Consider the following 24462-nt stretch of genomic DNA (forward strand, 5'->3'; position numbering starts at 1 on the left):
AAAATAAAGACACACGCACCTTTCACGCCCACCAGCGCTCCCAAACTCTACCCGCCTGCCTCCTCCAACGATGTATTGCGTTTGGCGCCGCCTGTTGCGGGTAGACCCCTAGCCGCGGCTACAGTCATCGCAGGCGATGGAGTCGGCCATGGTTGTCGTGGTGGAAGTGGAGAGGAAGATCGGTGTGGTCACATGTTCGGGCCGATCTCTGTCTTCCGCGACCATGACGGCTGAGAAATACTGCTTCCCCTCCCGCCTTTCGCTGGCCAATCTTACTCACGGGGGACTACGATGGACTCATGCTATGGCTATTACCTACTCCAGCTATACATGCACGCGCGCGCATCACTGGGACTCTGCTTGACTCACCGACTCTGGATCCTGTTGGCACCAAAACGCGCCGGAAGGAGCTCGCCTTGTAGCCTGCGTAGGCACTTATCATACTGCGCGCTCTCAATTCGTAACGCCAATCATTCTTCTTGAAGCATCTGAGCCTCAAGTAACAAGTTCCTCCATTCGAGCTCTACTTATTGGTCTATAGAGCCACACTCCTCTGTTGAAACGGCGTCATCCCACCATAGCGGCGCGATATCCTCGAGTTCCTCACCCCGAATACAGCCGATGGGGGATTTGGCTCTTGCGGGGGTGCGTATGCGGTATTAGCGCTGAGAAAATACAGGAGATTGACTCGATGGGTACCTGAGCCATAATAAGTACTCGTTGATAATAGATGCTACTTGCTTGTAAACTACACGCAGTAAATACTAGGCATGTACTTACTTCTCTAAATTTCATGTTCGTATATTTGGCCTCGAGTGCTGAAACTATCTTTGAAGTCGGTCCAAAGTGAGAATTTTCGGTGCTGACATAATCGCCTTCCTCGCTCCATTTTTCGCATGATGATCGCGTCGTCCTCCTTTCCTTCCCGCCTCCACGACAGACGATGTCGTGCCCCAACTGCTTCACCGGCGAGGCCTTGGAGGGCACGCCGACCGGGACGATCTCCGAGATCGACAACGCGGCGTACTTCTCCCCTGGCCCGGGCCCGCAAGGCGCCTCCGCCAAACGGGCAATCATCCTGCTGACGGACATATTTGGGCTCCCGCTGAACGTGCGTGTCTATTCTTGCTACTTTGCTATCTGTTTACTTAATTACTCGCCAGAATGCGCGCATCATCGCGGATAACTTTGCCAAATCGCTCGAATGCGACGTCTACGTGCCCGACCTGTTTGCGGGCCGCCCGCCCGTGACGCCAGAGCAGATGTCGGCCATCCCGCAGAGGGCGGGGCTCAAAGTCGGCTTCCTTGGATACCTCAAGCTCTTCTTCAAGGTGTTGCCGAGCCTCTTCGCGCTTATCCGCAACCGACCACCCCAGGGCGCTGCACGGGCACTTACGGTGCGTCGCCTTCCACCTTCTCACTACCAAGCTCATGCGTTTCTAGTTCATCAACAAGCTGCAGGAATCGAAGAAGTACGAGAAACTGGGGGCTATTGGGTGCGTTGCTACTTCTGGGTCCGACACTCGTCTCATGGCCCAAGTTACTGCTTCGGTGGCGGCGTGTCCCTCATTCTCGGCTCACAACACCCTGCGCTCTTCAGCAGCATCGTCATCGCCCACCCGTCCCCGCCCAAAGACGCGCAAATTCTCGGTATAAAGGCGCCGACTGCCTGGATCGCGGCGGAAGGTCGGACTGTTATGGAGCAGCGTTCTGACAAAACGCTAACGCTAACATGCTTCTAGACGATTTCGCCATCTCGAAAGCGCGGCTGGACCAGATCGAGGCGCTGTACAAGGCGCGGGAGGGGAAGGACACGTATGTGGAGTACGAGATCAGGGTGTACCCTGGTGCGTGGCGTTTTACTAGTACGTCCTCGTTCTCTCTGTTGACTGTATCGTTAGGGACTGGTAAGACAAGCCACACCATGGACGGCACTGACTCTTTCCAGCGCATGGATTTGGCGCGCGGCCCGCGCTGCAGTACCCCGAGGTCAAGGAGGCGTTCGAGAAGGCGTTCCAGCAGGCGGTGGATTGGTTCAATCGGACTATTCCGGTGTAGAAGGGCTGGTTTCAGACTTGGGTAGTATGATGTGTGTCGTCAGGATGGGTTTATTATCGTAAGAGTATGTGAACTTGGATCTATCTTGTTGCTGCCGGCCGGGGCAAGAATTCACGCATGGAGGTATAGACACGTGAATTATAATCAGCTGTGAGCTAAAGATATGAAGGGAAGAACTATTTTTGCCATTCTCCCCGACCCATTATTGTTCGCCCACAACACCATCGGTGTGTGCTTGTTAGTGGCCCTTCTCCAAGAGGGTGAGAAACGGGAAGCGCCACGATCTTCTATCGTTTCGCGACTGTCTGCGACGACAGCGCCATCCACACTCTGACCGCACAGTCAGTCTTGTTAAGCTGGGCAACGAGACACTTACCTTGCCGAGCAACGAGCACGAGTTGGCGACAACAGCGCCGTCTCGTCGTTTCCATCGAGGCTCGAGCGGGGTCAGGCTGGAGATCAAAGTCAGCGAAAGGACGGAGAACGAGCGGGAGAGTGCAGACTTGGACAGGAAACCCAAATGAAACTGCGATTGGCGGTAACGGTAAGTATATTGGACTTGCTAAATGTTAGAATGCTATTAATCGGTAAGCAGGTGTGAAGCGAAACGAGGACGTGTAGTACCTGCGAGTCCCGCGCGAGCTGGTGATACTACACAAGATAAGTGCGCCTTCTTGACTTGAACGGTACCTGCTTACCGTTTGTTCGCTTGACAACAGCAGCGTCTTGAAGACTAGTACTCCTTCGGGACTGTCTTGGACGACAGCTCCAGGGCCTGCAGCTGTAGAATTTGAGTCAGCGTCGTCAAACAACATGACGCGACTATAACCACCTTGACAACTTGGATATATCACGAGATGTTGAAGATTGACGGGTCACGGGTGTGACTCGCCGCGAATCTTCTAGGTCTTTCTGCTTACACGCTTACAGAGCATCAAGAACATTGTAGAATACAGTAGATATATACATTGTAGTATATAAGCTGAAAACAAATTTAGCGTAGGGCATCGTTTGCCCTAACGCATCGAACCCTCACAGGCTTGCGATTGCAAACCCTCGCTCATCGTGATCCAAATCACTCTCGCGATCACCTCGGAAAATTCAACACAAACGATCTCGGTACTGTCACCGATCACCCGACTGCCTGCACCAACCGCTAACCCCGGCTACCTGCACCACATTCCTTCTGCACCCCTCCACCCACCACCATGTCCTCATCATCTTATAAACTCAACACCGAGCGCCTTACTGGTGTCGAGAACTATGCCAGCTGGGCTGTCCAGACCGAGGACGTCCTCAATGACATGGGACTTGATGATCATGTTGCTGATGGTGCCTCAGGCACGTCAGCCGACTGGAAGAAAGCGGACCGGAAAGCTCTCACACAAATCCGTCTTCGTGTCGCGCCGCACATCATCGTTGATGTCCGGAATGCCAAAACGGCACTTGAAGCCTGGCAGACTCTGAAAGAGAACTACCAGACTGATGGAGGCATTGGCGTCATCATTGCCATTCGACAGCTGTTCTCTACTCGCGCCAGCACTGATGGCAACATCCAAGAACATCTACGCACTATGAAGACGAATGCAGAAGAGCTTCGGACATTCGGCTACCCGCTTGCCGACCCGGTTCTCTCGCTGGCACTGCTCACTTCCATGCCGGACGACTGGGACTCTTGGGTCTCGTCAGCTGCTCTTGACGCGGAAATGCTCAAGAAGCCTACCAAAGTCCATGCGGCCATCTTGATGGAAGCACGCCGTCGCCACCCACCTGCCAGTGACGCCGAGCCATCCAGCACCACGCCATCCGCGATGGTTGCCCGCGGCAAATCCGCCAAGCGTTTCCCACCCGCGCCAACCTCCAGCTCCACCCCCGGCCCCGATACCGGCAAAGCCAACCCCACCTGCTTCCGTTGTGGCGGCAAAGGCCACGTCGCGCGCCAATGCCCATCACCGGCTGGCACAGACATTGCCAACTTTGCGCTCGACGACAACGAAGGAGATGAGTATGGAGAAGACGATGAAGAATATATCTGCTTCTAATTTCAATCCACTTTGACCTATGCAAATCCATTCTACCTACGCTACACCACTTTAATCGACAAATCAATTCCATTCCCACCATCTTTCCACTTCCGAATACTCCCGACGGCACCCATGGCCGATAGAACCCGAATGGACCGTGACGATCCGGGCAGACAGGCCCCCGAAGTCTCTCGTGTGCTGTCACTTGCAGATGGGGCGCGTGAGCTGGCGACGGAATGCCACAAAGCTGCGCTACTTGGTGTACTGTTTGATGCCGGAGGTATCGATGCGTGGTAGCTGATGGGGGAGCGCGGCATGGGAGCGGCTCGTCATGGGGGAGTGTTGAAGATTGACGGGTCACGGGTGTGACTCGCCGCGAATCTTCTAGGTCTTTCTGCTTACACGCTTACAGAGCATCAAGAACATTGTAGAATACAGTAGATATATACATTGTAGTATATAAGCTGAAAACAAATTTAGCGTAGGGCATCGTTTGCCCTAACGCATCGAACCCTCACAGGCTTGCGATTGCAAACCCTCGCTCATCGTGATCCAAATCACTCTCGCGATCACCTCGGAAAATTCAACACGAGAACAGTGCGTTCTTCGCGCGCAACACGCCCCATTCAGGAGTGCCAACGGCCGCACAACGCTGACACGACCCGCCGAACGGAGACGGGACAACCAAACTTGACGCGCGCGCGCGCGAGCGCAATGAGACAATACTCGTATTTGCGGGCGAGAATTTGCCGTCGTAGAGCGCTGTGATAGAGTGCTGTGGTGACTGCGGTGAGGGCGAGCAGCTTCAGATTAAGGAGTGCTGATTGACAGTGATTGTTGGGCTGGAGTCGGGGACTCTGTCGAGCGGGGAAGAGTAGTGCATGCTCTTCATCGTCGACAACAAGGAGCTTATGAAGGAGAAGGTGAGCGCGAGATACTGCAGGAGTTATTTTTGTCCAAGATCAACTTCTTGACACGATAGCACTCACCTAACGCGAGGCAGCCGTGGGCCGTCGACGGAAAACTGCGCAAATGTGTCGAAAAACGAACGAGAGCCTGCGGGAAACACCGTACGACTTATAAGAACTCGCCAGTTACGATACGACCCAACTCACCGACTTCGTTACCCGGCTATGGCTCAGTAGGCCCACTAGCGAAACTCCATGGTGAGCGTGAAGAGGGAAGCTTTGCTCGCGAACTATCGTCATCGACAGTACCGTCTCGAAAAAATCAGCTAGCAGGCATGGGTTAGTCTGTGCATCAGCAAAATCGTTTTTTTCTGGGCGGTCTAGCCCTGGATACCACAGATCTTTTAGATCCCCAGAGCATGTCTATGCCCAGAGGCTAAGTCCAATTTTAGACACCCTCAGCCATTCCCCAGACATTATTTAGAATTCTCCAGAAGCTCACAGCAATTTCACAGAACAACGATAGAGCAGTATATATGGATAGAATTCAGTACAATAGCACAATCAGTATACTAATTCAAGGCTGCCTGATCGTTAGTTCCCTCCAACTGTATAATCACCCTCGGGCTCGTCGTCGGAGACATCGATATGCTGGCGCGGGTCCTGAGGGGCACTTGAGTACGTCTTCCGGCTACTTGCTTCGAGGAGATCGGCGGCGGCTCGTCGTTTAAGAGAGGTGTAGGGGGCTGCCATGTCCAAAATGAGATGCTGCTTCTGTACCGACTTGAGATTCTGGACGATGCCGTTGTAATACTTGGTGGTCGTGTTTGTCCAATCGACACCAGAGAAGAGGAGCTTCTTGTCCTTGCCATGCCCATCATCCATCGTCTGGATGAGCTTGCCAGTTTCCCACAGCTCGAGAGCTCGTTGTGCCTAAAGAAAGTTAATAACAGAAGCGAGGAAGCTTGTGGCACATACTGCAGCAGCGCAAAGCGCAAGAGCCCCAGCTGGAAAACCATAGTTTGGGTCCGTTCGGGGCTGTATCGCTAGGCGGATATGCTGCCGTCCGAGCGGCTCGAGAATGAACCGAGACCGGTAAGAGCCCGTCTACAAGAGTTAGTGCATGGGTCAAGGCTGCCATGAACTGACGCACATGTGCTGCTCCACCAGCATAGAGAAAATCGGCATTCTTCAGATAGTTCTTTGCACGTTCAGCGACGATGTCGGGGGTGATAGGCACCAAGGTGATAGGTTTGCCATTCTCATCATTAGGGACCTCATGGAGAATGTCGCCTGCGATAGCGAGTGCCTCCTTTCCAAGTTCGCTCCGCCAGGTATAGAGAGCGCCGGAAACCTGTAGACAGACATCAAACGAGAGAACAGGCATTGAGGGTAACGTACCACACCATATACCGCCTTCGTAATAGCGAACGGTGATTCGGGGTCGCTAGAGAAGACCGCTTCGTAAGCTTCCTTGACGATCTTCTTGAAGTCTGGATGGGCAGCAGCAGCGAATGGTTGCGCTAAACACCCTGCCCAATCGATGACATCGGCCACAACACGTTGCTTGAACAGTGCCCGGTGTTCCTGGGTGTGAAATGGGAGGTCGCTCAGCCGGTATTTCGGTTTGCGTCCCCTCTCGTGGGCATCATCGTCAATGTCGTCGTCAACAGTGAGTGTCTTTTGGTGAAGGACGATTCCCATCTGACGTCAAGATTTTGGTCAAATTTCTCTCACGGAATGGCGCTTGACTCTTACCTGCGATGTCTTCGCTCCAACTGTCGCTCGCTGGGTTGCTTGCACACCATCTTCAAGAGTCTCCGCTTCGTCGTCAAACCGGTCCAAGGTCTCGCCATCGAGGGCGGCTCCAGAGGATGCGGATGTAGTTGACGTTGCTCGCACAGTGCGATCGATAGTCCGGTCCCATGCTGTTGCAGCTGCCGCAGGGGGCTTAACGAGGGCAGTAACTTGACGCCAGTTACGGGAGACGCCGCCGAGGGAGCTTTTTGTCTTCTTGGCACTACAGCAAAGTAAGCACCGGAAGAGCGAAGGAGGGCAGGTACCTGGGGCCATCGAATTCATTGCCGCTTGCTGGGGCCACTTTGCGTTTAGCGGCAGATGTGGGCTGGCTAGCTGCGTTGATTTCGCCACGGAGAGCAGCCTTGAGCCGGTGAGATATCGTCCAGTGGTTAAATGTAACTCACCTTCTCCTTGGGCTTCGAAACGCCCTTTTTCTTTGCGGGCTCCTTCTCGACAGCAGCTTTCTTCTTCTTCTTGCGGGCTTGAAGGGATGCAATTCTGCGGTCGAGCTCGGCCTCGTCATCGTCCGACGACCCGTTACTGTTGCTATTTTCACCGCCCTCGTCAATGTACTCGCCGCCATCATCGCTGTCGCTATTCGTGATAACGGGGCCGGAGTTTTGGTGTGCTTGCTGCGGCGAGGTGAGTAGAAACATGCACCGTAGCCATATGACTGACGGTGCTGACAGTTGGCCAATTTTCGTCGTCCTGGCTTGGGCTGTCGGAGGCTTGCTCGGCCTCCGGGTCAGTATCAAGATGGAGCTGGGGGGAAACGGGGTTAGATCTGTCGAGGACAATAGAATGCGACGCACCTCCATCTCGTCTTCCTCTTCGTTCGCAGTGGTCGGTTTTGCGGCGGCTTGGATGGCCAACAGGTCCTGGTGCTTCTGCGCCAAGTCAGGTCGATTCGAAGATGTAAGCAGCACCCTATCCTGCTCGCGAACCCGCCTCTCCGTCGCCGCTGCACCCTCCACTTGCTTCTTCTTTTTGGCGAGCGCACGAGCTTCCTTGGCCTCCTTTGCGGCCTCCTTTTTTAGCTTGTCGGCCTTGATCTCCGCAGGGGAGCGGCGTTTCTGGCTGGCTGCCTTGAGCAGCTCGCCCGGGCGGTTGTCGCTGGTTGGCCGTTTGGGGCGTCCCTCCCGCGAGGTCATGGTGGACGAAAAAGAGGGGAGGTCGGGTCTAGAGTGTTTCATGGATACTGCGGCACGTGTTACCGCACAGCCCACTGCCGATCTAACCCAATCGACCACCCGGCTTGGCACTCCAAAGCCTCTTCCGACTCCTATGCCGCGAGCGTCGAAGGCCGGGTCCCAGCAGAAGCCTACTCGGGGGCAGCGCCAGACGATTCCGAATGTATTCTGTGAATATCTTGGCTGCGGAAGAGCATTCAAGTCGACACAGGGCTTGACCCGCCACGTTCGTGCCTCACACGATAATCCCACCTCCCTTCGCAATAACTCCGCTGGTGCTGATGAACCCCGGGACGCTACCCCGCTGGACGAAGGCTTTGACCATCCCGATGGGGGTTGGAACCTCGATGACGATTTGGCTCCGCGCTTAGATTTCGAAGACGTCAGCAACGACAATAGGCAGCGCTGGAGGCGCAAAAACCATCCGTTTCTTACAGGTGCGTGGCTGCACATACTTATTCTGTTTCTCCTGATCGAATACTAGCTCGTCCGTGCGATGAGCATGGTGATTTCCTTCCTGACGGAGCAGCTCCAGCCCCGCGCCATAATAAGCTTGACGACGACTGGGATCCATACGACGACAAGGTCCAGTTTCGCCTCGCCGACTTCGCATTTCGAAAAGCTCAGATATCAGGCTCGAACATCAATGAACTACTCGAAATTTGGGCTATGGATAAGCTCAAACACGACGACTTGGCCCCGTTCGCAAATGCCGACCATCTATATGAAGTTATCGACACCACGATCCTTGGCGATGCTCCTTGGAAGTGCCTCACTACTGAACCCCTCTCGACGGACCTCAATGCGCCTGAATGGGCACGCCAATCGTACGAAATCTGGTACCGAGACCCAGAGGTCGTTGTCAAGAACCTACTCGATAATCCGGATTTCGACGGCCTTTTCGATTATCAGGCGTATATCGAACTCAATCCCGAGAACGAGAGACGTTGGTCAGACTTCATGTCTGCCAATTACGCTTGGGAGCAATCGGTACCACAGCCATATCTCCGCTTTTGTTTCTCATGTCTCTCAGAACAAAATCTACGAAAACGATGTCTCAACCGAGGGAGCTATGCTGTGTCCCCTGTTCTTCGGAGCGGACAAGACGACTGTCTCGGTTTCGACTGGCAACGTTGAGTACCATCCGGGGTACATGGCACTGGGCAATCAACATAGTACATTGCGACGGGGCCATCGTAACAGTGTCATTCCCTTTGTCTTTCTCGCTATTCCGAAAAGTCAGTGGCGCTTTTCATGTCTTTTATTGGTGACTTATCTCAGCCAGGTGATCGTAAATATGATAACGACCCCGCCTTTCGCACATTCAAACGCCAGCTCTATCATGCGTCATGGGCTGCGGTTCTGAGCACGTTGAAGGCAGGCATGACCACCCCAGTTGTTTGTCGTTGTCCGGATGGCCACTTCCGTCGTGTTATTTACGACTTTGGTCCATTCATCGCCGACTATCCTGAGCAAGTTCTTTTGGCGGGCGTTGTCCAGGGCTGGTGTACCAAGTCCGTTTTTGCTTTCTGCATTCTAGCATCAGTTCTTATGGTTCCCAGATGTACAGCCCCTGCGCATGATCTGGATGGGCCGATTTCGACAAGCCGGGACCATATTATGACGGAGGAGATTATCGACACATTTGACGGTGAAGCCAAGGTACTCTGGGAAAACTATGGCATCAATACCGATATTATCGTGAGTTATATCTCACTTGTAGACCTGAATTGACATGCGGCAGCCGTTTACTATGGATTTCCCTCGTGCCGATATCCATAAAATGCTATCGCCAGATCTTCTTCACCAGTTGATCAAGGGGACGTTTAAGGACCATCTCGTCGAGTGGGTGAGCGAATACCTTTATCTCGTCCACGAAAAAGCGGAGGCGGAAAGGATCCTCGATGAAGTTGACCGTCGGTAAGTCTAATGTGAGGAATATTGTAAAATATTGATTAACTTGTCTCAGGATTGCAGCGGTTCCATCATTCGCTGGTTTGCGTCGTTTCAAACAAGGTCGTCGGTTCAAACAATGGACTGGGGATGATTCAAAGGCCCTAATGAAGGCAGGTACTTGTCACTGCTTCAATTGTCTCTAACCATTTGCCAGGTCTATCTGCCGGCACTTAAAGACCTTGTCCCTTGTGAGCTCGTGGAAGCGCTTAGTAGCTTCCTTGATTTTTGTTATCTTGTAAGACGTCAGGACTTTGACGAAACAACATTACAGGCTGTCGACACTGCTCTTGCGACTTATCACGACCGTCGAGAGTTTTTCCGAACATCAGGAGTTCGCCCGATGGGTTTTCACTTCCGCGACAGCACTCAATGTGTCATTACGTCCGCGACATTAAACAGTTTGGTGCTCCATATGGCGTCTGCTCCTCCATTACCGAATCTCGCCACATTACTGCGGTAAAGAAGCCCTGGCGTCGGTCAAGCCGTTTCGAGGCATTAGGGCAAATGCTACTCACGAATCAACGTCTCGACAAGCTCGCTGCTGCTCGTGCAGACTTTGAAGAGCGAGGAATGCTGCGACCCCAATACCCTACCCTCCCCGACAAAATTATCTCCGAGGATGATGCCGAGGAGGAGGAAGCTATTGATAGCCCCCGGGTAGAGGGTTCGGTAGTACTTGCCCGTACTCGCGGTTAGATCAATCTTCATGTCTTGTCTTTTCTCTAAATCCCCACAGAACGGTCATACCCGGCTCGTCCTGGCGAGCTCGGGAATCATATTGGAGTTCCTCAATTTACATCGCTTCTCCAAGCCTATCTCCGCCCCCCTTCTCCGCCCCCCAGCTCCGATGAAGACGATGAAATAATTCCCGACGATATCGACCTGGACGACATTCGGAATCTTGCTGTTTTCCACTCGGCAATTGCGAGTTTCTACTCGCCAAGTGACCCCTCTGGCATTCGCGGAATGAAACGAGAGCGGATTCGATGTACTCCGTCATGGCGCAAGCATGGCCCTCGACGTGACTGCGCGCTCCTGGTGGAGAACGAGGACATTGCTGGGTTCAAAGGAATGAGCGCTGTTCGTGTGCGGCTCCTCTTCTCCTTCACCTATCAGGGCACTCACCATCCCTGTGCCCTCGTTGAATGGTTCAAGAAAGTTGCACGCCGCCCGGACCGCCAGACGGGCATGTGGATTGTGAAGCCAGAGATGAGGAATGGGTCGCGTCTACTGACCATCGAGCATCTAGACAGCATGCTTCGTGCCGCACATCTAATTCCTGTCTTTGGACAGCGTGAAATTCCTCGCGACTTACGCTACATACACTCTCTTGACGCTTTCGAAGCTTTTCATGTAAATAAGTATATAGACGCACATGCGAATGAAATACTATTTTAGCAATCTAGGTGAATGTCTAGGCTGGGTCTGGCAGTGGTCTGGGCCCAGCCGTGTTCTGGAGATACTAGAGCCAGACCGGCTAGATCAGCTAGATAGCCCAGACGGCCCAGAAAAAAACGATTTTGCTGATGTGTATACGGTCAGCGACTGGAAAACATACCAAAGACCCGATACGGGTGGAGGTCTAACGCAGCAACCAGCAAGGTGGCGAAATGGTGGGAAGGGCCATCTCGTAGTAGTTCATCGTCAATGGTGTGTTGTGGGAAGAAGCCTTCTTATGTCCGCTTTCTAGTCTGAAGCATACTAGTATCTGAGAAGGCTACTACAGGAAAGTTAGCAAATGAGTGCGGGAGAGACCAAAAAGTTACACACCTTTTGGCCAACCGAACCATATCCTGCACTGGTTATAGCCTCGTTCTAGCCCTTCCCGGTCTCGCAATACACGTCTTACGCCGAGCAAGGACCAGCGGTTCAGCGCCAACCAACGCCAGGTAGGCAAAGCAAGGCGAAAAGAGTCGGACGGGTAGCAGACATACGAGGCAAGAGCAGTGATTGTGAGTGAGATACGAGGGATTTATGAGCATTTGGGCCATCTTCATGCCAGAAGGACATGCGTCGTGGCTGGAGGAAAGAACCCCTGATATTTTCGGGTCACAATTGGTCACACTGTCTTCCTGCTGCTTTCACGACTCGCTATCTTATACATATCTCTCTTCTCTATCGTGTGTCTCCCTCTCTCCCTTCATTCGCAACGGACCCGCCTAACATTGTACTCAGTACTCCGTAATACTTCAATACCGCGGCCGCCAGCAACCAGTTCCGTTTCCTCGACAACTTAAGCACCGCTACGATCTTGTAATCCCAGCTCTATGGTGAGCAACAGCTCCGTTATGTCAACCTACATTGACTCTTTTCAGCCAAGCAACTATGCACCCCTTCCCAACGACGACTCGGTTCTCCTTCCCCGCGAATCCGACGAGGACATCACAGCACATAGCCGCCTACTCCCTTCCCTTCAAACAAACGCGGATTCTGGATTGAAAGTCGCTGAAGACTCCTCGTACACTTACAGTTATGGCCCTCCCGGGCTGTCTGGACTGTGGCACAACTACTATGCCTTCTTGTGTGCAGTCTTCGGCGTCCATAGGCGGGCTGAGCTTTGGGTATGACCAGGGCGTGGTGTGTCCCAACCTTCTGCTTCATATACATCGATTAACTCTTCTTCTCTCCAGATTGCCAATGTACTTGTAATGGAGGACTTTGTGGGCCGATGGCCAATAACACCGCTGCAGAAAGGCGCGCTCAGTGCGTGCTCTACCTTTCGCTCATAACCGGCCCTTACTGTTTTCAGCTGCTGTTCTTGAACTGGGCGCCCTGATTGGCGCTCTCACGTTCGGAGTTTTGGCCGATAGATACTCCCGCCGACATTCCATCTTCATTGCCTGTGGTATGTTTACGGTAACCTCCGTCCGTCTAACTTCATATCGTCGCTAGTCATATTCAACATTGGCGCGCTCTTCCAAACATTCGCGCGAACACTTGCAGACCTTTTCATTGGTCGCGCTATTGGCGGCATTGGTGTCGGCGCTCTAAGCATGCTTTCACCACTTTATATATCGGAAATCAGTCCACCCGAAGTACGCGGCTCGCTCATTGCGCTCGAACAATTCTCGATCGTCCTTGGAGTTGTTGTCGGATTCTGGATTGGGTTCTTCACGCGAAATAGTATGTGGTGGTCGTTTCATTTGACTCCATACTCAATTTCTCCGCCAGTCCCAGGTTCGGCGTCATGGAGGATTCCGCTTAGTGTCCAGATCGGTCCCGGAGTCCTTCTAGCTTTCGGAGCGTTGTTCCTTCTTCCTGCTTCGCCTAGATTGCTTGTGCTGAAAGGCAAATACGACGAAGCAGAAGCTAGTCTGGTCAAGCTGCGCGGTCGCGACGACGCGCTTACAAAGGTTTCATCTTGCTTCTCGGGGTCTGTCGCTAACCTGTCTTTAGATCGAGCTTCTCGAAATGCGTGTCGAAGCAGTATTGATTTCACAATCTGACTCAGATTCACCCAAGCCTGGTATGCTTTCAGCGTGGCGGCAGTTGTTCTCCAAGAAGTATCGCCCACGCACACTGGTGGGGGGTTCTTATGATGTTCTTCCAACGCAAGTCACAGTTTATCTGGTGTTTCTTCAAGTTGACTGATACGACTCTTAGAATGGAGCGGAATCAATGCATTGCTCTATTATGGTCCTACCCTCGTGAAGAGCATCGGTCTCAAAGGCATAACTACCTTGCTGATTGTTTCTGGGGGAATTGGAATTGTCCAATTCATTGCTGTTGGACCCGCTGTCATCTATATCGACCGAGTTGGTGAATGTCTCTTTTGCTCCGTTTATATATTTCTGTTGACTCTGCAATCAGGACGCAAGCCTTTGTTAAGAGGTTACTTTTGTATCATCTACTATCTGTGCTGTTAACGCGAAAAAGGTGGTAGCTCGTTTATGGCGGCGTCTCATCTCATCATTGCCATCCTCGTCAGTGCTTACCTTCCTTTCTTTTATATAATTCTGACTGCCGACCAGGTAATGCAAGTCCAATCGGACTGGAGCTCGCATGCAATAGCCGCATGGGCCGCTGTTGCGTATGGGCCATGGCTTTCTTTCGTTTCCGCCTCAGCCCCTCTGAAAACTTTCCCAGTGCAATCTATACATTTACGTTTGCATATGGCGTCTCGTTTGGACCCATTGGATGGGTCCTCCCGAGCGAGGTCTTCCCGCTGTCGATGCGCGGCCGTGGAGTGGCTCTATCAACTGCCTCCAACTGGAGCAACAACTGTCCGTCATTCTGTCTACCGTGTTGCGTCTCATGACCTGCTTCAGTCTTCATTGGGCTCGTAACACCAATCATGATGGAATACTCACCTGCGTCTGCCCTTTCTTCTGCCGACATCACCGTCTACTGACAACTTCTCCAGCGGGACGTTCCTCACATTCGCCACAGCGTGCTTCGTGGCCTATCTGTGGGCCACCTATATGGTGCCGGAAACAGCGGGCGTGACGCTCGAAGATATGGACCGCGTGTTTGGCGGGGACGCAGGAAGAGAGGACCGCGTCAGGCGGAGAGAGGTACGTTGTTGTTCTGCGGCTTGACAGATGCTGATATGGGTTCTTCGCAGCTTGAGGAGGAGATGGGGCTGCGTGCGATGGTGATGGAGCTTGCTGAAAATAATGGATTATGACCCACATAGAATCAAAGGGGTTGATATTTTTCAGGTTTGCACATATCTGGCGCGAAAGACGCAGGGTATGAACGCCCGCAGGGCCGCAAATGACAAAGAGGAGGTTAGATGTGGTAATCTGGGAGCGTCAGGCGACACGCCTTGTTTTGACTCGGGAACTGGAGATAAACCCCAGATGTGTCATGTGATGGGTGACAAATTTTCTTCTCGACCACGACAACCACCTGGAGCGTTCCCAGCCTGCAGACACGTCGGCACCCTTATTGCAGCATCCTAACGACCTATTCGCCTCTTATATCACTCAGCTCAAGCTTTTCTGAGCTAGTTATAGCCGGCATCGATATATCCGACCAGGGTACAGGTGGCGACGCTGACAAGCGGTAAGCACGAGCCTGTTCAAACAAAAGCAGACTCACCAAGCCCATAGGCAGTGCCCAGGCCAGACAGCGCGCGATCAGGCGCAACGCCAACGACGGCGGCTCAGGCTCATGGAGTAAGCGACAACGGGCCTGTCGGGTCTCAGGCTGTTTCCGCAGCGCAATCGTTAGCCTCTGTGGTTCTAGCACGCGGTAAGCGCAAAGATGGGGATGTGAAGAGTGAGAACAGGGAAGACGAGATCTATGGAGACAGTGAGTGGAGCAAGAGATTCTGCGGGCTCACGCTGGCGCGAGGCGGATGGCCATCGTGCGTTTCCACTCCACCCGTGCTTCCTTCCGCTCTCATTTATTTGCGCTAGCCCGTTACTAGTAGAAGGGGCGGCTATGGGAACATCACCATGCCCGTGCGCTCGCTGCGACACGCTCGCAGTATGTAGACCCCGTCCCGTCAACACCCCGACTGCGATGAGCTTCCTTGTCCCTTTACCCCTCCCCGGGTACCGCGCGCGGCCCAGGTTGAATGGCAAAGGTGTGTGGCGTGCTCGCAGCGGGTTTCTAAGCTGACCGCCTTGTGCAGAGTGTTATTATGGCGCTGACGCTGAAGATTACGAGTCGGATTCAGACTACTTAGTCTTTGACACAAAACAACGCCAAAAGTCGACACGCATTGTACGGAACGTGGCCTAATCTTTCCCCTTACGCTACCCCCGCGACCAAAACTGTAATGCCTCAATGTATTCCTACCTCTACATCTGCCTATGAATCGACCTGCTTTCTGAAGACTGCGTCGCCGTCCGTTTCCCTTCCCCCTGGGTAATATCGCCACGCAGGGAGCAGATAATACTCTGTTCCCGGCTGGTAGCTGCCTATCGACGCGCATAGCACTGAGAGGGGCTCAGCAGCAGTTCGCGGTAGAAAAAACAGGCCCCACAGGCAATCCAGATGGCTGCCGGAGCGAGGTTGCGCTGTAGCAGGACAAGACACCACGGCCACTGCTTAGTGCACTGCTGCATGTCTTCTGACGGCGCGCGGAGGAGGGGCCACAGGCCGGGGACGACGCCGCAGCAGAGCCAGAGGCACACGTGGACGTTGATGGTGCCAAACTGCAGCGGGTCGGGGCGCTCGGCGGGGCGAATCCTGTGAGCGGGGTAAAAGAAGAGCTATGCTGATTGCGGTGGGCATACCACAGGGTTGTTTCGTAAACGAGGCATGATGCGTAGATGGGGGTGAGAATCGTGAATACCAATGGCACGGCTGGGAGACAGTGTCAGGGTTTGCGGGCGGGGGATTTGGGAATGCGGAGGACGGACCGAGATGCGTGTTCACATATGTGTCGTCGACGGCTTTGCCATGGCGAGCAATTGTGAAAAGGATGGGCAGCTGCGCCGAGACGGTGCATAGGATATACCACACCGCCAGGGCGCGCGCGACATCTAGAATGTGGTTAATCTACTCGTAGCCTTCAAGTTGTGGCGCTCACGATGGTAGAGTCGTGGGGACAGTGAAAGGGTGGAGGTCCGGGGGGAGAGCATGATGTGGGTGGGAGAAGGGCGGTGGACGACGGGCGCTAAGACGGGTAAGTACTCATCGCGATCAAGATTCAAGAATAACTCGACACTTGTAGTACCCAGGCCCGGGCCATCGGAAGGCATCAGCGCGCACCCATTGCCGGCAAGAGCGGTCTTCATGGGCATCGGCGCTGACCCGCGCAACGACAACGCCGGTGGTGGTGGTGAAGTCAGCAGGGTAAAACGACGACCGGCCGGTCGGCCCGCCGCCCGTGACCCGACGGCACGTGTCGCTTATCAACTCTCTCCCCTCTCCCACTCGCTTCCCCGACTCGGACCCGCCCGGGCCACATGGCCGCCTCCCGCTTCAAAGCGCACCGACTGCGCGGCCGCAAACGGCCCCGCAACAGGCCGCGCTCGCCTGCCGGGCTACCGCTCAACGCCAAGAGGCCGAATCAGTCTGCTCTACCGTCTTAACTCATAGGCTGCCGACTGCCATTGGCCACGCCCCTCCGACACCTGCCGAAGGACATCTGCCGCTCTCGCTGCCTTCAAAACTCGCCAAAACAACACTAGAAAGACCAACGAAGTCAGCGCCAATCTCGAGAACGAGGAGAACACGCACCATCTTTGGAATCGCCAACAGGACCAATCCGCAAACGACAGTCAGCGTACTAATAGGGGAGAGGATTGAGGAATGTATCCTTGTCTAGTACTCCGCTCGCTAACTCTGTCTTTAGGCATTACCGAATTGAAGCCTGAAAATGACGGCGAGGAGGGACACTTGAATGAGGAAGGAAGATACGTGAGTGGGTGGAGCTGAGGATTCAAGCCCACGAGGAAGCGCAAACAAACAGGCTCTGTTGGCCGGTCAGTACAAGTCAAGGGCCAGGAACGAGTACTGACTTGGCTTGCTTGAAGGTCTGCGAAAGATAGCGGAGGCGATCCGGGAAACGAAGTCTCGAAAGAACTGGTGGGACCTAACTCCTCCTCTGGCTTGGGTTTGGCGAAGGGACCACGGACGATGCCGAGGACGGTCGTATGGGGAAGAAACAGCGCGAGAACGGGGCTGTGATAAGGTCAGCATTCAACAGCCAGATCTAGAATGTGGAGCTGATTTTGGGGCAAGAGCGCGGAAGGCGCGTGTCCAGCTCGAGCGCTGTCGGTCGACGGTCGGTAAGTACAAGCCAAAGGCCAAAAACGACTACGAAATTACCTGGAAGGCTTACAAATGAAATCGGGTTCGAGTGGAGGACGAAGGCCCAAGGCCTATATATCGAAGGGCGGGCATCAATGATCGTAGTAAAGGCGACATATTCTCTAAGGTCATTGCCCTCTGTCAAGGACTGAAGAGCCCGGTACTGCCCGGATTTCACCCTCTCGAAGGAGAAACGCCGTCGTGCCCCATATATAAAGCGGCACGGGAAAACGTGCTCGACGGCGGTCTTGGGCCTTGAGTTGCGGGGCATAAAGAATTGGGTAGAACGGGAGCGGTATGGGCACGAGAAGATGCGCTCTATAGAGCGACAGCTTTGGTGTCAGGGAAGATATGCTGCAGTCTTTTCGAATGGCGGAGGGCACGTGACTTGCCATATGCGGACAAAATTTCGAGTCGGTCTTGTGGGTGGTCCTTGGGTAGTGCAAGCCCTGACGGGGAGGCGGAGGAGCAAACGGATAACGGATAAGCATGAAAGTATGATATTGTGTTGTTGCCCTTGTAACTATTCTCGAAGACGCTTCAGACAGGAAAATTGAAGTAAAAAGAAGATCATACCTTTGAATGTACTTGTCGCGCGATGATGAGAAGGATTGCTATATATGGGTCGGCCATCCCGCTCTCCTTGCGCGGACGAGCGAAGCCAACGGGCAAGGAAGGAAGGGACCGGAGAAGAGGCAGCCTAACAAAGGATTTCTTCGTCCTGCTGAAGTGTAAGTAGAGTCGGACGGGGCAAGTAACTCCTCACACATATGCTAATCCTTCAGAACGCCTGAAACATACCATCTCCCAAGTGCCCCGTCAACCTGAATTACCTCGCCCGACGCGTACGTCGACATTAGATAGAGAACTATTGGCCATCCCGCCACACGACCGCCGCAAGCAAAACACCCTCAACGGCGGTCTTCCCCCTCGAATGGCGGAGCTGAAAGAATTATGTAGAAGTCGAATAGCATGGTATACAATGATATACGCTCGCTAGAGCGATAGCTGCGGTGCTGGAGGAGATATGTCGCACTCTCTGCGGACGGCGAGGCGCACGTGACTTGCCAAATCCGGACAAAATTTTGAGTTGGTCGTGCGGGTGGTGCAGGCTCCGACGAGGAAAAAGGGGAGCTGGTGGTGAAGGAAGGGGTGACTATTATGTTGCTTTGGGGTGGATATTGTCGTCGTTGTAGCTAAACGACACTTCAGACATGAAAGCTGAGGTAAAAAAGAAATCGTACCTTCAAACGCGGCGGCGTTGTCGAGCAACAATAAGAGTGATTGGCCATTGGGACTCCGTTGAACAGATAAATTGGAAGAAGACGCCTGTATCGTGTGGCCAGCGCAAGCAATGCGACGACACTTAGCCAAAGCGCGCAATTCCGCCGTCGGGCCAGCTTCAAAACTGCGGAGAATCGCGAGCTGGAAGAACTATCGAGGGGTATATATGCCATTGATAGCGGGGATAACTTGAGTATTTGGTGAATGGGTGGAAGATGGGTGGTTAAAAGAGGCCCCGACAACGCCTGCTCTCTTCTCTCGACAGTAAGCGATATTCGGGGCATGTCCAGTAAGAACAACAGGTCCTAAGCATTCTCTATTTGCGACTGAAAAGTCAAGCCAAGGAGATGAGAGCCTGTTGAGGAAGACCGTCAGCAACGACGTTGGGGGGAGAGAAGCATGACTTTCGCGCACCGATATGCATACGCTAACGCTAGCACGACTGATATTCCATGCTCCGTTTTCCCCTGAGAACCATCCCAAGACTGCAGGCCAGTGTCGTGTCCCGACGGAGCTTCTCGGTTGTCGTTATGAGCTGCTTTCGAGTTACTACACGGTAGCGCGAGAGTAGAGCCCTTCATCGCTATGCCAAAAGTCAGGAGATAAACACAAGCCAATGCGCGCGAAGACGCACGTTGCTCCGTTCGCCAACATAGCGTGAGCAGTTTGAATACTTGGTGGAGAAGGGCAGGTACCCGGCATGTTCGTTGGAGGGCCTGACAAGTTTGAGGCCGGCGGGATCATCGAGGTCGGGAAACAAGAAGCGGGTGTGTGACATGCACGCGTTTCTCTCTTCCCGACTTCATGGTCCCGCCAGTTGCGGTCTCGATAACGGGCTCCGCTCTTCTGCGGTCATATACGACATCCTAGCGCGAGGCACTAGCCGTGGTCTTCGCGGTCAACGATGCAGACAAGAGCAAGATGTCGATGTTGAGTGTCGACGCGCAGTCTCGCAATCGGTGCGCGCTTTCTCTGACTGAAAAGACTTCAGCTCAAGCTACTCCTACCCATAGACAACAAATATCCTGAGGACCCCACTATAAGCACTTGCGTCGCTCTCAGTACAAGCCTCAAGCGCTTCGAGCGGCGACACGTGTAGAGGACAAGGGAGGCGGAATCTGGAATTGGAGTCTACAGGTGTGTGTGTCCCTCTCAAGCCCGAACCTTGTCAAGTACTAACCAGAGTTTTCAGCTCTTTTCCGCCTCCGTTTGCGACAAGACCTCGCTAGACCTCTTGCGAATCGTTATACTGCCCACTATCCTCATCGTCAACCTCTGCCGCGTCAACACCCATCCTAGTTCCTCCTGCTTCCGTCTCGCGGGTGTAACCGGTGCACGTCGCGGAGACGATGTGGCAACCTCGCTGATCAACCAACCAACCGTCATCTTCTCGGGCAACTTCTCGCGCCGCTGCTGCGTTCCTTCATGGCCGGCAGCAACTCGCAGACGACATTTGGGCTAGGAGCCTAACGGGTGGAGGAGTGGGATTCGACAATGAATAAGATGAAGAGGGAAAAGGTCGATGCGGAAGTCAAGCGCTCCGGTGGCTGGGTTGCTGTTGTTCAGGGAGAGCAAAACGAAGGCAGGAGGAACAACGATGTGTTCTCCATCTTCACTCCTTCCTGCACCGCATCTGGCACCAACCCCGTCGCGCCTTTCTCCTTCAATAGCATCATTCCCGCCTTCTTTTATTCCACTTCTCCTGCATGTATCTCGAGCTCGTATTCGATTCGCAATGCTTTTTCACCACTGTAGCGAAACAAGAGATGTATGTATATCACCTATTCAAGAAAGAAGGACCCTTCTATTACAAGGGCTAACTCACCTTCTTCGTCCCATTGTCGCAGTTGGGCTTGAAGCTCGTCACCCAGCGGACATTGAATTCCTTGATAGTGGAATAGAGCAAGATTGAAGAAATACGAGAAGGGCACTGCATTAACATGCAACATTCTGCTGTGGGTGAATTCCTTCAAAGCGTGGTCCGTAAACGCAAAGCGGCCGGAGATCTCGAATAAACCAAGCTTGGGAACCAGCATCCGGTCTGGATCTACATCGACGGTGAGCCGGTTCAGCAGCTCGTCGGTTACGAGGGGCGGCGGACTCTCCGTGGTGTAGGTGTCCACGAGGCACAGGTCCTCTAACGAGTCAAGCCGAGCAAGAATATCACAAAGCTCAGGCGCCCTCAAAGGTAGGGTGATGATGAGACAAGTCAGGCGTTGTCCCATATTCGAGCGTCCGATGAGAGTGCAGAATTCGATTTGGTTCCAGCATAGATGGCTTGGATTTTCGGGCTTATTAGATCCCAGTATCAACTGCGTAACCTTGGGAAACACAAGCAAAGCTAGGACGCGCCCCAGACTATGAATGGCTTGTGCATCGCCGACCATTGCCCGGAAATGAAGTTTGAGCGACCAGCTCAGCACTGGTTGGGGCGTCACTGCTGTCAGGTTGGCATCGTCATTTTGCTCGAGAAACAAGTTGAGGAACAATGCACAATGAGATGAAAGGCTCTGTAAGGGGAGAAAGCGCAAGTCGGAGGGAGGGAAGGGAAGGTTGGTGGCAAAAGAAAATTGTCGGAACTGGTTCCACGGCAGCCTGACCATTGACAAGTCCATCGCACGTCCACAGAATACCACACTCCCCAATCGAGGAGCATCGGAGAAACAGTCGATGGTATGGGAATGGGACAACGGCTGAAAGATACGCAAATCCAGAGATTCCAAACAGTCCAGATGGTGGTGAACTGGAGCAAGCAGCGAAACTGTCTCGTTGTCAAAGTCCAGTGTGACATCCTTCCATCGTCCCGCATGCTTCGCAACAAGTTCTAGCGCACGAGGAGCTTCTTGATCTTCACTGTATGCTGCCCAACCCGCAGACATAGCCCTGAGCTGCAGTACCAGCGGATATTGACCACCCCTGGCTAAAGCTGTCTTGGTCAAATGGAAGGCTTTTTGCGAGGGTACTGGTGAGCTGGTCAAGATCGGCCCGTCGAGTATAAGCTGGCTCCAAAGACTTTGCGTCGATAATGCCACCTCCCGCCAGTGCGAGCAAACCTTCACAAGGAGATTAAAAACTTCGGCTGCTCGGCAAGTGCTGCTCGCGAACATGAGCTGACCTGCATAAGAGAACGGAGGTTGGGACTGATCAGGTTCCGCAATGCTGCATCAGAGTCCTTGATTTCCTCCACAGTGTGGTACATATCGGCACGCGACATCAGTACAGTCAATTCGAAGATGGACGCAATAATCTCTGTTGGGAGCCGGCGGATATGCGCTGTGAGGAGGCTCTTGCACCGGGAGGCATAGTGGACAACCCGCGCTCGTTCTTCGGTAGCTGCCCAGACCAGTTCCTCCAGTCGGGCAAGATGAGCGTCGTAGATGGCAATGGTCGCAGACGCAGCACTCAGTTTGCTGGGGATATCCACAGGAGTTGGATGGTTTGAGCGAGTGATAGAGTCGAGCTGTTCGATTTCAGACGTAGAAGGCAGGCCAAGAGCCTCCGGGTGGAACGAACAAAGAAAGCAGGTTGTCATGATGGTTATGGAGCGAAAGGAAAGACGGGCCGGTCACGTTGCGTCACCCGTCAATCCTTCTTCGTCTTGACTTCCACCCGCCTTGCCACTGTCGTCTGCAATGCTCGGGGGAAAGCACTGCTGTTGGGACGGACCTGTTTGGCGCCTGCCGCCTTCGTGTTTGGCGTACTAGACGTCTGCGCGGGCGTCTCTTAGTGCGTTTTAACGGCCGACTGGGGCGAAGTCCGACTGACCTTCCTCCGCTAGGCGATGATGCGTACCGCCCCGACCTCTGGGAGCAAAGAGTAACAGCAGAGCGAGCGGGAAGAAGAAGGAAAGATTGGTCTTTGTGGTGCGCTATTATGCTCATTTGTCGTCCGGTTTCTGAGTGAGCGGCAGCGAACCTGATGCTGTATGGCACGACTGTGTCGACCACCAAATGCGCAAGCTATTCAAGGCCAACAACCTCGTTTGCCATGACGAGTCAGCCAGTCGCTGGTCTTTCTGGTGCGTTAAAGCATCCTCTTGTCGTCCTCTGCATTGTTAACGTTTTCTTATCTGCAGATGCCCTCCAATTTCCGTTAGACAACCACAACTCGGCAAGGACATTACTCCGCGAGCATTGGGCTGCTCGCAACACTCGCAAGTCCCACGACAACGACTCTGAAACGAGTTGCCGCTTGAGCTGGGGAGGGTGAAGATGAGCTCTGTATGAAACGGCTCAAATCGGTGTGTCTTCTCGTTCTTCGAGCAGCGAAGGGTACACTCATTTTATGCTCAGTCGGGCTGGAAAGCGTTATACCCGCATGTAACAGCGTTGGCCTAACATCGCCTGCACATTATCCCAACACCTCTTCTACCCTGTCTGCACTCTGGCGACTGTCTTTCTTGACACATATGTGCCGGAACACTATTTTCGCCCACTTTCGCCAAACCAATGCCATACTCCCTCCTTCCACGACAGCATCTCGCTCCTCCACATCTACGCGAGCGCCAGCTCCTGCTGCTCCCGCCATTTACGGAGTCGACCCCGCTTTCACGACTTTTTTGTCGTCTCCTCCGAAGGTCACATGCGTCACCGTCACGCTTCCCACATCCGACTTTGAATCCCTCCTCCTGCATTACCTACGCCTCTATCGAGTGGATCCCGTGGTGCCTTACACGCCATTTGTGCCACATAATCCTTTCTGGGCGCCGCGATGGTCCAGAAGGTCTTCGTCAATGCCGTTTTCGACAGCGACCGCACTTAGACCGGAATTGGGTTTCCATCCATACTGCAAGCTACGACCACTCGAAAATGCGTATCTACACATGCCTGTGCATGTACGCTCAGGATTGTCAAGGTTTTCGAACGCGCTTTGGCACCACGTTCGACCTCCGCGGTCGTTTCGTGCCCATTGTCGCGGTTCTCTGGGTCCAACCAAGCGGGCTAGCCTGCCCACACTGCTATGCGATGGAGGACGATGTTCTCTGGCGGCTCAACCAATCTACAGTCTATTCTCCGGACGATTATGGGTCGCTTTTGGGATACGTGCTACAAGCGCTTACATCTACTTGCGTAGCCCAGGAGCGACAGTTTGTAGCTTGTCGGACTATTCCCCATAATGTACTCTGCATTGTAAATCAACGATATTCCTCGTTCTGTATCGACGTGTAGTCTAAAGAAGGAAAGAACCCAAAAGGGGAGAGACTATCGTCAAGACTCGGATGGTTGCATATCTTAAAGGATGAAGAGTAAGCATTCTCGGCCCAACAGTAAGTACTCTACGATGGACCTAGTAGCGCCATTCATTTTCTTCCAGGCCCATCGCTGTTCCTTGGTGAATCGAAACTGAGTCCTGGAGCCTGAGAGAGTTTCAAGTTGACAGTGGTCACACACGCACCTTCCTTCTTCTCCCTCATGAGTCGACTCATCAACCTCTCGTTTCCTCCCCCTCAAACCACGAACCCCAGCGTCCGTCCGCTGCTTGTGGGACACATCGCGGTAGATACCTTGGGCCGATTCGGGTGCGCAAATACTC

General features: G+C 53.5%; 7 protein-coding genes across 7 annotated transcripts; 4 read left to right on the forward strand and 3 right to left on the reverse strand.

Moving 5' to 3' along the window:
• Positions 1-943: 943 nt before the first annotated feature.
• On the forward strand, positions 944-2058 carry MIND_01418100 (DLH domain-containing protein; the record flags this gene model as incomplete). The annotated part of the gene is made up of 7 exons (XM_037370572.1): positions 944-1111; positions 1164-1397; positions 1444-1496; positions 1541-1686; positions 1743-1847; positions 1902-1907; positions 1949-2058. 7 exons carry the CDS (start codon positions 944-946, stop codon positions 2056-2058), a joined length of 822 nt encoding a protein of 273 aa, XP_037212953.1.
• Positions 2059-5584: 3526 nt separating this feature from the next.
• MIND_01418200 (uncharacterized protein) lies at positions 5585-7941 on the reverse strand (the record flags this gene model as incomplete). Its single annotated transcript, XM_037370573.1, has 9 exons — positions 5585-5923; positions 5969-6097; positions 6144-6344; positions 6392-6694; positions 6749-7010; positions 7054-7151; positions 7195-7422; positions 7469-7552; positions 7603-7941. The coding sequence occupies 9 exons, from the start codon at positions 7939-7941 to the stop codon at positions 5585-5587; spliced, it is 1983 nt and encodes a 660-aa protein (XP_037212954.1).
• Positions 7942-8074: 133 nt separating this feature from the next.
• MIND_01418300 (C2H2-type domain-containing protein) lies at positions 8075-10110 on the forward strand (the record flags this gene model as incomplete). Its single annotated transcript, XM_037370574.1, has 8 exons — positions 8075-8417; positions 8465-8970; positions 9014-9218; positions 9266-9494; positions 9543-9681; positions 9725-9900; positions 9950-10050; positions 10091-10110. 8 exons carry the CDS (start codon positions 8075-8077, stop codon positions 10108-10110), a joined length of 1719 nt encoding a protein of 572 aa, XP_037212955.1.
• A 195-nt stretch (positions 10111-10305) lies between these two features.
• On the forward strand, positions 10306-11334 carry MIND_01418400 (C2H2-type domain-containing protein; the record flags this gene model as incomplete). Its single annotated transcript, XM_037370575.1, has 2 exons — positions 10306-10627; positions 10673-11334. The coding sequence occupies 2 exons, from the start codon at positions 10306-10308 to the stop codon at positions 11332-11334; spliced, it is 984 nt and encodes a 327-aa protein (XP_037212956.1).
• Positions 11335-12203: 869 nt separating this feature from the next.
• Positions 12204-15627, forward strand: MIND_01418500 (MFS domain-containing protein; the record flags this gene model as incomplete). Its single annotated transcript, XM_037370576.1, has 20 exons — positions 12204-12206; positions 12252-12497; positions 12567-12639; positions 12686-12781; positions 12829-13059; positions 13108-13289; positions 13333-13518; positions 13590-13695; positions 13747-13767; positions 13813-13859; positions 13908-13966; positions 14023-14159; positions 14205-14250; positions 14300-14450; positions 14501-14530; positions 14895-14943; positions 14991-15056; positions 15100-15247; positions 15300-15469; positions 15518-15627. The coding sequence occupies 20 exons, from the start codon at positions 12204-12206 to the stop codon at positions 15625-15627; spliced, it is 2157 nt and encodes a 718-aa protein (XP_037212957.1).
• A 69-nt stretch (positions 15628-15696) lies between these two features.
• On the reverse strand, positions 15697-16472 carry MIND_01418600 (uncharacterized protein; the record flags this gene model as incomplete). Its single annotated transcript, XM_037370577.1, has 5 exons — positions 15697-15824; positions 15872-16077; positions 16125-16194; positions 16251-16373; positions 16421-16472. The coding sequence occupies 5 exons, from the start codon at positions 16470-16472 to the stop codon at positions 15697-15699; spliced, it is 579 nt and encodes a 192-aa protein (XP_037212958.1).
• Positions 16473-19080: 2608 nt separating this feature from the next.
• MIND_01418700 (uncharacterized protein) lies at positions 19081-19511 on the reverse strand (the record flags this gene model as incomplete). Its single annotated transcript, XM_037370578.1, has 2 exons — positions 19081-19285; positions 19345-19511. The coding sequence occupies 2 exons, from the start codon at positions 19509-19511 to the stop codon at positions 19081-19083; spliced, it is 372 nt and encodes a 123-aa protein (XP_037212959.1).
• Between the last annotated feature and the right edge of the window lie 4951 nt (positions 19512-24462).

Source organism: Mycena indigotica, assembly GCF_014461135.1.
Source record: "Mycena indigotica strain 171206Taipei chromosome Unknown Mind.scaff0019, whole genome shotgun sequence".
NCBI classification, from domain to species: domain Eukaryota; kingdom Fungi; phylum Basidiomycota; class Agaricomycetes; order Agaricales; family Mycenaceae; genus Mycena; species Mycena indigotica.